The sequence below is a fragment of the Sycon ciliatum genome, chromosome 10, assembly GCF_964019385.1.
Source record: "Sycon ciliatum chromosome 10, ocSycCili1.1, whole genome shotgun sequence".
NCBI lineage: Eukaryota > Metazoa > Porifera > Calcarea > Leucosolenida > Sycettidae > Sycon > Sycon ciliatum.
In genome coordinates, this window is record NC_088652.1 from 4,872,898 (window position 1) to 4,886,840 (window position 13,943).

Sequence of the window (13,943 nt, forward strand, 5' to 3'; positions counted from 1 at the left end):
TCTGGCTGGGGGTGATCACTCAGCTTGTCGTATTTGACGGTGACCATGTGTAGTGAAGCTGAGTCTGGCCTGGATGCTGCGCTGGAGACTCGAAGGTCGGTCGTAGTCGAAAACATTGATGCAGGCGACAGCAGTTGATAAAAGCAGACTGAGCAGCCATCAAACGATGGAAGACATGCCTTGCCTCACCCAGATCGTGGTAAACAGCATAATCTGACAGCACTCGGTAAGATATTATGCATAGCGCTAGCGCTAGCGCTCTTCAAGTCGATGATGATGCAAGATAAAAAAAATTGGCTTGTCGATGGACTACAGTAAGATCGGGCGCCGAAGAACGCAGGGGCTCGAGCGCAGCCTAGGAAAGTTCTTAAATTTTTGATTCTAGCCAGACCGTTCTTATTCACACGCGCGCGGCGAGTCGAGTGACGTCATGACGTTTGTCATGTACATGTACATGTACATGTAGTGCAATGTAGTACAGTACTTCTAAACTAGTGGGTGTCGTAAATGGGAATGACTGTACATGTAGCAGTTGCTGTTTACACGTGTACATGACATGTACTCACCTCCCATACATGTACAATGTTCCAAATTTTAAAAGTGTTCTTAAATCTGATAATTCTAGCCTGGATTGTTCTTAAATTTTGCCGGTTTTCCAGCCTGGGTGTTCTTCGGCGAGGTGTTCTTCGGCGCCCGATCTTACTGTAGTACTAGTACTACCCTGGCATCGATGATCTATGCCGTCCATGCCAGTACGTCAATCCTTGCTTGTCAGTAATTAGTTGACAACTAACTTTGACATTTCTAGTCTTTGCACTGCATGCACTGCCTCCTCAGTCAGACAGATCAATCAAAAACAGCTAGTATGACATCAAAGGCCACGTCAGAAAAGCATCTAGCAAAGGTCGTCATTGAAGTAGAATGACACTAGTGACTGTGGCATGGGGGCAGTAGTGTATCAGAGTTAGATGTATTCCACTATTCCGAGCTACAGATAGAAGCGCACAGCTACCGGTACCTGAAATTTAAAAAGTTCCACCTATGGCATCATGGCATGTGACGATCCATGTGACCTTAGATACTATGCCATATGGTGATCCCATGTGGGTATTGTGTCACAATGGTATTGTTCAGTACAATCATGTAGTCACAACACGTACACACCGTGATGGTCACAAGACTTCTCACGGGTTCACTTTGACTCGATCAATAACCGGTGACAAAAACAGATGGCTCCTACGATCCATATTCCGTGCACGCATGTGTGTGTGTGTATGCACGTATGTGTGTGTGTATGCAGGGGTGTCGGACACGGTACGGTCACTACGGTATTGACCGTACAGTACCACTTTTTGCCCCAGTTGCCCCGTGAATCAATAAAATACACTGATCTGGGCTCTAAATTTCCAAATTTTTCGGCTCATCAACCCCCCCCTCCCCCCTCGAGTAAATTGTACTTCAGATGGCTGACCGTACCACACTAATTATACCTTCCGACGCCCCTGGTATGTGTGTGGTGTGTGCGTGTGTGTGTGTGTGTGTGTGTGTGTGTATGTGTGTGTGTGTGTGTGTGTGTGTGCCAGCTAGTTCGGTTGGTGGGTACACTTATGCCTGATTGTGTTGGGTCTGTTGCCAACGGGCTGGGCTGCTTGAAGGTGTAATGTTGTACCTACCACCTTTGTTGGTTTCAGGGTTCATATACTTTCTATTTGAAGTATACATACCTGTTAACCACGGACTGCTTCTGGCTAGATTAACTCTTGTGTAATCAATGGTGCTAGTGAAGCTTATATCAGATCCACTCTGATTCAGCCACCCACACTAGTAGCAAGTATTACCTTCACTGGGGGCAGGGGTAACTGCAGTTGGATCCCTGGACGGATACCCTGATGCCGTCAATCCTTTTTCTGCACCTTGTCCTCACCCACTTACTGAGGTGTGGTGAGCCCATAAGTGGGATCATTTTCAAGTCCACTCAGAGTTTCGGGGATTTCAGGGGGTGTCGGCCGTTGGGCGGTTCAATAGCCAGTTGAGTCATCTTTCCAAGATTCCTTTTGAGTCTCTCTCCCCTCTCCCGGGAGACCCACGTGACCGGTTTTGGCAGTGAGCAACAAGTACAAGTGTGTGTGTATGCGCATGTCTGGGCACACTTACATGCACCCATATGCGTGTGTGTGTGTGTGTCCAGAAAAGCCGCTTCCACCAGCCGTGTGGTGTAGACGAGGCTAACATTAGTGGCGAATAATTCATCAGCCTTGCAAGGTGTTGAATAGTGTAATCCCAGCACAAGTTAGTTGCTATGCCTAACATCATGAGCTTGTTCGCTATCATCGCTTCAGCGATGGGCAGGAGTATGTATGAGCGTGCATGAATGTGCACAGAAAACTCAAGAAAAAGGAGTCCTTGTCACGTAATATCGCCGCAATTGTACTCAGACCAACATCAACTTGTACAGAGAAACCCTCACTACACACACACGGTCGCAGTACAGAGAAACCCTCACTACACACACACGGTCGCAGTACAGTACTGTCGGGTAGCGCCGAAGAATAGAGTGCCAAAGAACATCCAGGCTCGAATTATTTTTTCACCAAGCACATCATACCATACATATGCACGGTGACTCAACTGTGGATAGACAGATAAAATTGGAAAAATAACTTTATAATTATAGCACGTCATAATACATTAATTACTCTGTCAGCAAACCTCAAGTACATTGATCATAAGTCGATTTTTTCTTTCCGTAAAATAGAATACTTCTGCCACCCGGGGAGAGAAAATAGAATAAACAATTTTAGATTTGTCAAAGTCATTGAACTGACTAACGCAGCATATCAATTTAAAAACATCTTTCAGAATTGAAGGTTTGATGCCAGTGCAGTAAGTGTTGGTCATTGACACACTGGATGCCAGTGCAGTAAGTGTTGGTCATTGACACACTGGATCCGAAGCAAACAAGAAATTGTTTCGATGTCATGAAAGTAGGCCAAAGTGCGAGTTTGTGCCTACACATTATAAATAAAGCCAGCCCACTGATGAATTCTCAGTTTGCCTTGGTAGTGCTTGCTGATACGCTTGAGAGGGAGAGAGAGAGAGAGAGAGAGAGAGAGAGAGAGAGAGAGAGAGAGAGAGAGAGAGAGAGAGAGAGAGAGAGAGAGAGAGAGAGAGAGAGAGAGAGAGAGAGAGAGAGAGAGAGAGAGAGAGAGAGAGAGAGAGAGAGAGAGAGAGAGAGAGAGAGAGAGAGAGAGAGAGAGAGAGAGAGAGAGAGAGAGAGAGAGAGAGAAGAGAGAGAGGGAGAGAGGGAGAGAGGGAGAGAGAGAGAGAGAGAGAGAGAGAGGGGGAGAGAGAGAGAGAGAGAGAGAGAGAGAGAGAGAGAGAGAGAGAGAGACAGAGAGAGAGAGAGAGAGAGAGAGAGAGAGAGAGAGAGAGAGAGAACTAAGACACCTTCAGCATATCACATGAATTCCTGCGCGCACTGCCCACTTCAAAGCATGTGAATGCCCACACCAGCATAAAGTCTAGGTCCGCAGCAAGATAGGACTAGCTAGTATATGCCCAGGCAAGTGAAACGTCCACGTCGGCTTGAGAGGGGACAAAGACCCCTTCAGCATATCACCTGAATGCCCACGCACACTGCCTACATGTATGTGCCCACACCAGTATACAGTTCAGGTCACAGAAAGATAGGACTAACAAGAATCTGTCCTGGCAAGTGAACCGTCCACGCCGGCTCGACATCGCTCATTTCCTGCCTAGGGCCGACTGATGAATTCTCAGTTTGCCTTGTTGGTGATCGCTAATGTGCTTGAGAGAGGACAAATTCACCTTCAGAATATCACCTGAATGCCCACGCGCACTGCCTATGTGAATGCCCACACCAGTATATAGTTTAGGTCATAGCAAGATAGGACTAACGAGAATGTGCCCGGGCAAATGAACCGTCCACGTCGCCTCGACGTCGCTCATTTCCTGCGCCATGACCATGCCGTTGTAGCCGGCGATGTAGATGTAACCGTACGGGCCCATGAGCGGTGCCGCTATGCTCGGCTCGGAGAGGGCCATGAGCGGGTCGACGCGTCCGCTGTTGATGCCCAGCTGCACCAGAACGCCACTGGTGGTGATCATGAAGAAGATCATGTCCTGACGCGGCACTGGCGTCGTCAGCACCTCGCAGCTGCGTCCGAACTTGCGCGTCAGGTTCACGCGACTCTCGTACTTGCCCTCCTCGACGAAAATCCCGACGCCGACGCCGTTGCTGCAGAGAACTAAGAGGCTCGCTAGGCCATTGTCGAGCGCGACGTGTGCCGGCAGGCTAACGTTTCCGCATAGCGACTGGGTCCAGACAGGGCGCTCTGCTCCCGGCGTGATCATGAATACCGTCGTCTGGCCGTCGGCCTGCAGAGCAGACACGATGAGGTGCTTCATCAGACTGACTAGCGGCGTGTTTACGATGTCTCCGGCAAAAGACCCACGCCACACTGACGTACCGTTCAGAGCGTCCAGGCAGAAGAGATTGTCGCCATCACCGTGGCTACCCGCACCCGGCACATTTCTCACGAGGCCCACGACCACCACAGCCGCGTTTAGCACCACGGTCGGGACGGGCTGGGCGACTATTGCCATGGGCGCCATGTCCCGGGTCCAGACCAGCTGCCCGGTTTTGGAGTGGAGCGCATACACGACACCCTTGACGTTTCCCACGTAGAGAAGCGAGTTAACGCCGACCGCTGGAGGGGCAATGAATGCACCGCTGCTCTCGGTAAAGCTCCATGCAACACTGCCGTCTACCGTGGAGAGAGCGTAGACCATCCAGCCGTTGGTCAGAATGTAGATCAATTGCCGATCGACCGAGTAAGCCGGTTGAGTGACGCTTGCACTGGGCAACAACGTTCTCCAACGCGACTCACCGGTCTCACTCGACAGAGCCGTCACGCGCCCTGAACTGGCCGTCTTGTCGACGGATACCAGCACCACGATATCGTCCACACCCGGCTGAATTGGTCGCGTTACTGTCGCCACCGGTCTCCCGTCCACCGTCCGTGCATGCGCCAGCGCCGCGGATAACAAGGAGCACCTTGAGACATTTTCAAAGCTGGGAATATTGTCTAACGCGTAGCTTGCGATGTCGGCCATTTCGTCATCATCTTCGGTCACTTCTTGATCAGCGACCACACCTTTATCCGTCTCATCTTCGCCACCAAGACCCTCTCTATCCACAAGATCCTTCGAGTGAGTCACGTTTGCTTCTTCTTCTCTGGACACACCCGGAGGGTCTTCTGCATCATCACCAGCATGGAGGTCCTCATCGGTGGGTACCTGCAGTTCAGGTTGACCGCTGCTGGCTTCACGGAACCCGTCGCCATCGGCTTGATGAGCTGGTTGCTGATCGCTGTCGACGATCCTTGCATCGTCTTCTAGTCCGTGACTTCTGCTGCTCTTCTTCACTGTGTTACTCGAGTCTGCTTCAAGGCCAATGTTACCCTCGTCTCCGTCTGCACCTACATCTTTGTTCTTAGAGGAAGGAATGGGTTTCTCGCAGAACCCATCCCCGGCCCCGTCCGCTGAGGTGCTGCTAGCGCACTCGGCAGTAGCGGAGTCATTCGCGTACACTGTAGTTGGGGCAAAAGCGCACAATACGGCCAGAGAACATAGAGCAGCGGCCCGCATTTCAGGACGTCTGCCTCAGCCACTGAGTCGATTCCCTCTGCATAAAGGTTCCCGCGAGTTCTTGATGATCGCCCCATCTAACAAACTATCTCCAATAACACAAATGCAACCAACCATTTTTAGTTCTGAACATCTCGGAGCTTGCTGCTGTAGCTCTTTCCCAACAGTACACTACAGTTACTGGCTACTGCATGCACTCGTATCGTGTCGTTTTTTCCACATGCTTGATCGATTATTCTGACTTGACGGTTTTCCTCTCTTTTTTTGGCCTTTTTTTTCAGCGCCGCCCGATATCCTGCCGCCATTTTGTGTTTCGTAGCAACAACAACAGGCTATTTTTTAGGGCTGAAACGCCGAATATTCGGAATCGAGTAGATCTACTCGAGTTTAGATTACCGATTGCGATTATTTTGCGTTTTTAAAATTGCAGAGAATTATGTACTACCGACTACTAAACATGTCTTGCCAGTGTTCTGGTGTTATCGAACATTCCGCATCACTAGCTGATCATCTTCTTTTGACAAAATGAGTGCGTATCTGCTTTGCTCCCCGCCAGAGTCCAGCACAAACTGATCAGCCGCACGTTTACTTGTGACAAGTAGTTGAGGAAGAAGCTGGGGCTGGGAGAAACACAGTTACTTCATTCTTCAGGAGTACAATACACTGCTGTACTGACATGTTGTTCTGCTGATTCACCCCGTCTCGGCGCTGCGAGTAGTCTACTTCAGCCGCGCCGGCCGGTGCTTCCGCGTCAGCAATCACAGCATGTAGGCCCACCATCACCATGATCACGGTCTGAATGTAAACTGTCGTCTAGTCTGTCGATTGACTCTGAGTCTGAGTCCGACTTTACTCTTTACTACAGCCTAGCCCTAGGTCTAGGAGTCGGACTGGGTTGCGCATTTTTATGTGGCTTTAGACCGTGACTTGTCCAAACACATGGCCAGCTCTCACAAATCTCCCAGACGAAGCCGAGGGAAGGCGCATGGGACACAAACCGTGCAAGCTGAGAAGTGTAGGCCTACACTACACTACTAATACACAGTACACTGTCTACACTACAGCTAGCCTGCTGTTCGCACACCAGCACGGCTGGAGTATGCATGCGACCCGTCCGGGGCGGCCCGTAGTTTTTCCGTCCGTCTTCGGGCGGCGCGTTCAGTTGGTTGCACTTGCCTACACTAGTCTGTAGTCCATGGGCATGGTAGTCGGCCGAACCCTTTCCGACACGAGAGTAGTCTACATGGTCTACGACTGGTGACTGTTGGTGTGTAGTCGTGCCCGTGTGGCCGTGTCCGCTTTCTAGTTTCATGCGGGACATGACAAGGCCTGTGGTAGCTGCCCCTGTCAACGCCTCCACTCGACACGGAAAGGTTTGGTCACTGGTCAGCAGGTCCGGCTGTGCAAGACGCTCGTCAATGCGACTCAGCCGACGTCGGGTGAGTTCGGAAAGTCCCCAGGCCGTTCTATGTGCTATGTCAGTAAATTGTGCAAGTATGCTGCCGCTGCTACTACATCAATCGAACCATACTACTGCATGTGCCACTACTCTCCTACTTGGCAATGTCACGACTATTGAGTATTGAGTGACTATTGTAGTTAGAAGTTTGCCTGTGTTTGATAACAAAATGGGTGATGCACAGGATGAAAAGCTCGAAGATCGCAAGCAAAGACAGCTATGGTCGCAAATCTGGTCCAGTAAATTAATAGGAAAAATCAAATCAAATAAAGTGGAAAATCCGGTTACAATCACGATTGACTATTGTAGTACATGACTGGGTGTGCTCCTACTGCACTCTACACAAAGTTGTATTGCAATCAGCAGAATGTGAGAAGAACAATAGTATAAAACTGTACTACTGGCACTAGATCTTCTCGTTCTAGTGTTATCAGTACAATGACGGTATGTTCTCTAAAGGCAGCAGTTCAGATCTGGACTTTCCACAACGTCCACATGTCCTTCGAAAACCTTTAGCTGTGCAAATGTTTGAGCAGCTAGCCGCTGAGCACTGAGCTTCCGGAGTAGAAGCCACGCTGGAGTATAGCCGCCGCAGTTATTTATACTCCCGATTCCACATCCTGGCAGTCTGCATGCACCTGTTGCTGCCATGTATTTCTCTCATTGTGGACTCACTGCTCATTGTAGCTACAGTCGACTCCTGATGTAACGAACACCGTTGTGCAGGAGAATTAGTTCTTTATAGCCGAAGTTCGTTATATCAGAAATACACTCACACCATACAAGCGGCAAGTCCTGAGTCGGATTGACTGATATGTGGCCCATGACAGTACGTGTGCACTTGGTGTACATGCAGCCCTACAATATTTGGTTCGTTATAAACGAAAACTGTTCGCTATAAAGTGTGAATTTTGCATAGGTTCAAACAGGGACATGGACAATGGTTTCGCTATATCACGAAATTCGCTATATGCGAGTTCATTATAAGTGGAGTCAACTGTACATGCATGTCTTCACTGTACCATGTCTACTGCAGCCACACTAAACTAGAGAGTGCAGTCGAAAATGGCAGCTGCTCGGCGGAATCAGAGAGACAATGACGACTCGACGGTGATATACGACATCGGACAAGTGCGCCAGGTTGCCGTGTATGAAGATCGTCGCTATGCCTACGAGCGAACGGGCCGGGCAGGCGCGGAGCAGGAAGGGACTTCCCCTAAGCCAGCCGCGACAGCTGGAGCGGAGCATGTGGAAAACACCCCGGCATCACACAGTCCGGAACGACCTGCAGTGGCCGACGCGGATGTTTACCAGGTGGTGGACTTGGAGATGGTTAACGAATGCCGTACAGATACGGACGAGGCAGCCGATGCTACTGTTGCCAATGCTGACGTTACAAGCGACCAGCTGCAGCCACATACCCAAGGTGAGAACACACCGCTTTGCGTGACTTTGCCGCATTCCAACAGACATACCATTGCTGGAGGTATGGTATTGGGCAGTCGTGGAAATTTACATGGAATCTGCAGTGGATGTGAACAATCCACATTTACCTTATTGATGGCTTTGAAGATTCCGCTCGGTCCACTGCCCAGCCTGCTTCTTTCAGCTGGTGAATAAGAAGTACTGATGCATCGGATACTAAGTACTAGTACACTTTCCTGCTGCCCATGTGGTTACGTCTTATCCGAGTTCCACTGTAGTACTTCTCTAATGTAAGTCAGGTGCAAAGGAAGCTATCAATCCCTGGCGTTGCTCAGATTTTAGGGTTTCCCGGCCAAGTTGTGTTGTTATGTCTGAGCCGCTTGCTTCGACGGCCCTGCAGTCCGTTGCTCCGAATCACTATGGTGAGGCAACTGCACTGTGAACATCCTTATGTTAAGACTCTTTTTTAACCCTTTACCAGCCGCAGGATTTATACTATTATGTAAAAAACGGGGTCCACTAGAGACTAAACGGTAAATAATTTGTATTGACACCTTTATAGTTCTGGAAAGCTGGTAGAACTACCTTTCATATGAGACTAAAACCAAGCTGATAACATGTAGAATCGTTGCCATTCATGGAGAACAATAACTCGAGCAATGCGGCCGAATTAGCAAATTCGAGGACCATGACAATATGATTGTACACTGTCGTGTCTAAAATTAATAATGCCGTCTCACGTCATCAATTTGAGGTGTTGAAAAAGGGAAAACACGAAGAAAAAATTGGCTGTCACCACCACCAGGACTTGAACCACGAACCCTACCTACTCACCACATACTCACCACATACCGAGAGATGACTATTTTCTCCCTCCCCCCCCCCTCCCCCCCCCCCCCCGCTTATCACAGCTACAAAGTACAGAATTTACCGACATTTAAGTACTTAATACTGAGGTTTAGTTGTCTGATGATTGCCTATGGGCATGAAACTACATGACTTTGTATTAGTTACAAGGAATGATGCGTGGTACTCTGTGTCGTGTGTACGATAGCTCTATTTGAATTAATGAATATTGAGACTCTCGTTTGTACTGAAGTGTAGCTGTATGTGATTGATCACCTTGTGCTTGGCATACAGGTGCTCTTGTAAAGTCGCCATCGACAATGGAGCTGCTCGACGCCGCGGACAACGAGGAACCGGCGGTGGGGTACGAGAACCCGGAAGCTTTGCCACTGCCGCAGTCACAGCACCGTCGTGCAGCGCCTCCCCGGCCAAGCGGGCCACCTCAGGTGTTGATCAGCACGCCATCGTTGTCATCAACGACGCGGCCAGCGCGCCCCGTGCGTCCACCTGCCTGGCGGCCTAGCTCTGAACTCCACACCGCCGTGGTAGTGCAAGAAGAGTAAGTAAGCTTAGTAGATTTGCTAACGCAGGTGGTTCTTGACCCGCCCTGTACGCGAACCCAGGCAATTTATATATATATATATTTTCAGGGCCGGCGGAACCGGTCAGGCTGGTCCGGCCATGGCCGGACCACTTTCCCAGGTGGATGGTACATGTGATTCGTGCAAAACCGGTGTAAAAAATCCAGAGGTACACAACTCGACTGTACTGCCGACGTGTGATGTGCTTCGAAGTAGCTCAGGACTCCGTGACCGGTGTACTATAGGAGAATGACCCCCCAGCAGATGGACCCCCGGGCATTGTACTATATAGTAGAGTGACCCCGGATGCAATCTACTATATAGTACAATGACCGGGGGGTCGTTCTACTATATAGTAGATTGCCCCCTGTCATTCTACTACAGAGTCCACCAGACTTGTCTTTTCGCACGTGCAGGTAGAAAGGGATGGAGTTTACACCACAGATTCCACGTGGACATTATGGATTGTGGCAAGAGTCCGGGGTTATGTACTCTTGATTGTGGGAATATGTGGTGAAAAGTCCACAACATTTGTACATAGGTCGCGCACTTTTCCTCTTTAGGAGACATGAACATCCCACCTTGTGTTGGATTGTTTTTGTTTTGGAGTTGGAAGAAAGTTTGCAAGTTCAGTGTTCCTTTGCGTTTTCTGTGTGCTCCTTGCTCCTTTTGGATTATTCAGGAGTTCAGGAGTTCACGGACCTCTACTAAAATAGCGGCCGAGGGGGGTCGTTGTACTATATAGTAGAGTGACCCCGGGGGCAATCTACTATATAGTACAATGACCGGGGGGGGGGGGGGGGGGGCTTCCACTACGGGGGTCATTCTACTATATGACTCCGGCACTGTATGGCTTTAATCATATGGTTAAAAAAAAGTTGTTTGTGTTCTTTTACTATTATTTTCTGCATTTTCTGGACCTTAAGAGACGCCCAAATTCGCTCTATTTCACGTAAATTTTAAATATTTCTCACGGGGGAGGTCCCCCGGACCCCCCTCAAAGGTTGGCCGGACCACTCCCAAACTCCTTCCTCCGGCCCTGATTTTTAATGCAGGTAATTAGTGGCAGTGTTTGCCTCCTGCCGCTTTAGGAGGGCAGCGCATCTGCGCCTTGATCCTTGAGGGAGATGGCGTTCCTTGGGATGCAGAAAACTCGGTGTAACCGCGTCTCTACGCGCATCGTGAATTGTTTTGCCTGCAAAGGATAAGGGTGCTTTCTTCATTGCATTGGTTTGTAGGAAGTACCACAATGCATGTGTGTGTGTGCGTGTGCGTGCGTGCGTGCGTGCGTGCGTGCGTGTGCGTGCGTGTGTGTGTGTGTGTGTGTGCGCACGTGTGTGTGTGTGTGTGTGTAGGGAAGCCGAGACGACTCGTCCGGACGCCAACTTGACTCAGAAACGGCCGTCAACCCACCATGCCTGGTCGTACCTGGCCTGCCTGATCTGCTTTCCGATGGGTGTAGCATCATGGATGAAAGCAGAAGAGGTGAGTTACTACTACAGGCAACTTGGCTAATAACGACTGCGGATATAACGACAATTCGCTAATAACGACTGCGGATATAACGACAATTCGCTAATAACGACTGCGGATATAACGACAATTCGCTAATAACGACAGAATTTCCATGCCCAGAGCAAAGTCCCATCCCACTGTAATACATATAATGAGACTTCGGATATAACTACACTTCGCGAATAAGGACACCTTTTTGATGCCCCGCCGAGTGTCGTTATAAACGAAGTTGACTAATACATGCACACAGCACTCGAGAAGAAGATGGCCGCTCCAAACGTTGGACCCATGTGTTATGGTATTTTTATTTCCTGTTTTAAAAAAAAATTAGTTCTTTTTACTTAGAAGGCGGACAGACCGATGAATTGTTTGAGTTTTGCCTGTACATGAGGCGGCTCCAAAGTAAAAAAAAAAAGCAAAAAACGTTGGAGCTCGCACTTCCTGCCGACTGACACTTGACTGACTCACGAATGCCATCTGAAGCATACGAGAAGAATGCCGAGCCGTCCACTCGCAAACCGGCAAGAACATTCCCCGAGGTACTGTGTATTGGGCAGTGATTGGCATTATTATTGTTTTTATTGTTCAGCGCTGTGCCCGGGGCAGTTTTCCGGCTGTCCCGTTGCAGTCCTCTGCTCAGCACACGATCAGCTGTAGTTGACTACTCTGCTCTGTGTTAATGTGTGCGTCTACTTGTACTTTTGCAGAGTCGAAAGATGCTGATCGAACGTAACTTCTTCAAGGCAAGGACTGCCGGCGACGATGCCAAGGGCCTGTCCCAGTTAGGCATTGGTTTGTTTGTTTCTCTCGTCATCATCTTCATCCTGTGGTACTTCACGACGACCTCTAAAGTCGGCTCCCTGTAAACGAACCACTGTTTACCACTGTGACTGTCTCGGTGGTTGCGTCGTTCACGAGAACCAGGGAGTAGTAAAATTACTACTTCCTGACGAGAACAAACTTGTACAGTCGATGCAAGCGAATCCCGGCATCGTTAGATCCATGAGGTTTACCTGCCTGGGTGATGGGGTTCAAGGCTTGTCTATCACGCATTCCGCATTGAATGCAGCTCTAGTGCCAGTTGATTTGTTGGCATGTTCGGGCATTGACCACATAGTTCCTTGCTTGCTTGGGCTTTTTTTTTAAATTGCTGCAAGACTCTATCACAGAATGAGTGTCTTATCTATAATGATTTGCCACTCCACAGATCCAGATTTTGAACTGTCGCATGTCAAATATATTCCTTCAAATATTCATTTTAGAACTAGACTGGCAGCCTCACTTCCCGATCTCGGAGTCACGAACCCGGAGCCTGGAACCCGGAGCCAATGACGCACTAGAGTGCCTTCTCAGGTTGTTCTTTGCAGCTGACGGACAACATAGCAAGTGCCCGAATTTGGCCCGGTTGCCATGCCACGTATATATCCAGTCACTAGTTAATAGTTATAGCCAACAACTGCCGAAATTCCTACATTGAATGTTTCCGGAATGACGCTACTACAGATCGTTAGTCGAAAGGACGCTAAGGGCGGCACGGTACTAGCTGACTACAGAGCCGGACTCTGGAGGTAGCAAGTCGCGCTCCTATCATTGTCGCTGCCACGGCTGTTGATGCCAGCAGATGTCAAATAGCCGAGTACTGTACAAGCAGAAATATTCGTCTGGAATTTAATTTCGTCTTTTTCGTCCAAGGAGCTTTTGGACTAAATTAAATGCCGGACTAAAATTGATTTGTCCAGCTTTTCAATACACTCTTATGATCCATGGACGAAATTTACAACCGGACGAACTCCCTTTCTTTGGAGTTGGACGAAATTATTGACCGACGAAATTTTTTGCTTATATAGTACATGTACATTGTACCGGTACTAGGCGGTAGATGTACACTAGCTATTATCTAATGATGGCCAACACTCCATTATCAATTTTTATGTTCTACTACTGGACTGTCGTGTAGGAAACTCAGAATAACGGGAACCCATTTTAGGCCGGCTGGTGCATTTAATGTTTCCATGGTTTCACACCATAATTATTTGTATGATTTAGTGCTGAGAGCATTTATGTGTCACAGCATGTGTGTCATGTGTGTGTGGGCACGCGAACATGCATTCGTGCACTATGATGTTTCCTTTGTTGCTTAGTGTTCAACATAGCCACTAGGGCATTACACCCGCCCCAAGTTTGCAACTCCCAATGCAAATGATCATCACAAAGTCCTGTTTTGACATGCAATGAAACTTTGAAAGGCTGCCACCAGTGCCGGTCTGCTGTTCTGAGAATGCACGGCCCGTGACGTACATAATGCGGAGTTGTACACATGCACCAGTTTGGTGAGTCATGTATTCTTGAAGTTGAAGTCATGCAGTGAGAGCTGGATCACGAATTGTATTCTGCAAAACAGGGAGAGGGGACTGCAGATATACCGTAAAGTCTTGTATAAAAGCCGC

The 13,943-nt window shown here is 48.9% G+C and overlaps 2 protein-coding genes across 3 annotated transcripts; one reads left to right on the forward strand and one right to left on the reverse strand.

Annotated features, from left to right (window-relative positions):
- Positions 1 to 33: 33 nt before the first annotated feature.
- On the forward strand, positions 34 to 13,566 carry LOC135826282 (uncharacterized). Of its 2 annotated transcripts, none has more exons than XM_065338912.1 (5): positions 34 to 226; positions 8,166 to 8,555; positions 9,695 to 9,959; positions 11,337 to 11,466; positions 12,204 to 13,566. In XM_065338912.1, exons 2-5 carry the CDS (start codon positions 8,195 to 8,197, stop codon positions 12,360 to 12,362), a joined length of 915 nt encoding a protein of 304 aa, XP_065194984.1. In that variant the 5' UTR covers positions 34 to 226; positions 8,166 to 8,194; the 3' UTR covers positions 12,363 to 13,566. The 2 variants fall into 2 exon arrangements, with proteins under 2 accessions (XP_065194984.1, XP_065194983.1); XM_065338911.1 differs by lacking the exon at positions 34 to 226 and adding an exon at positions 6,771 to 7,109.
- Positions 2,644 to 5,841, reverse strand: LOC135825560 (uncharacterized). Its single transcript, XM_065338173.1, has one exon. The coding sequence runs from the start codon at positions 5,668 to 5,670 to the stop codon at positions 3,898 to 3,900; it is 1,773 nt and encodes a 590-aa protein (XP_065194245.1). The 5' UTR covers positions 5,671 to 5,841; the 3' UTR covers positions 2,644 to 3,897.
- Positions 13,567 to 13,943: the final 377 nt, after the last annotated feature.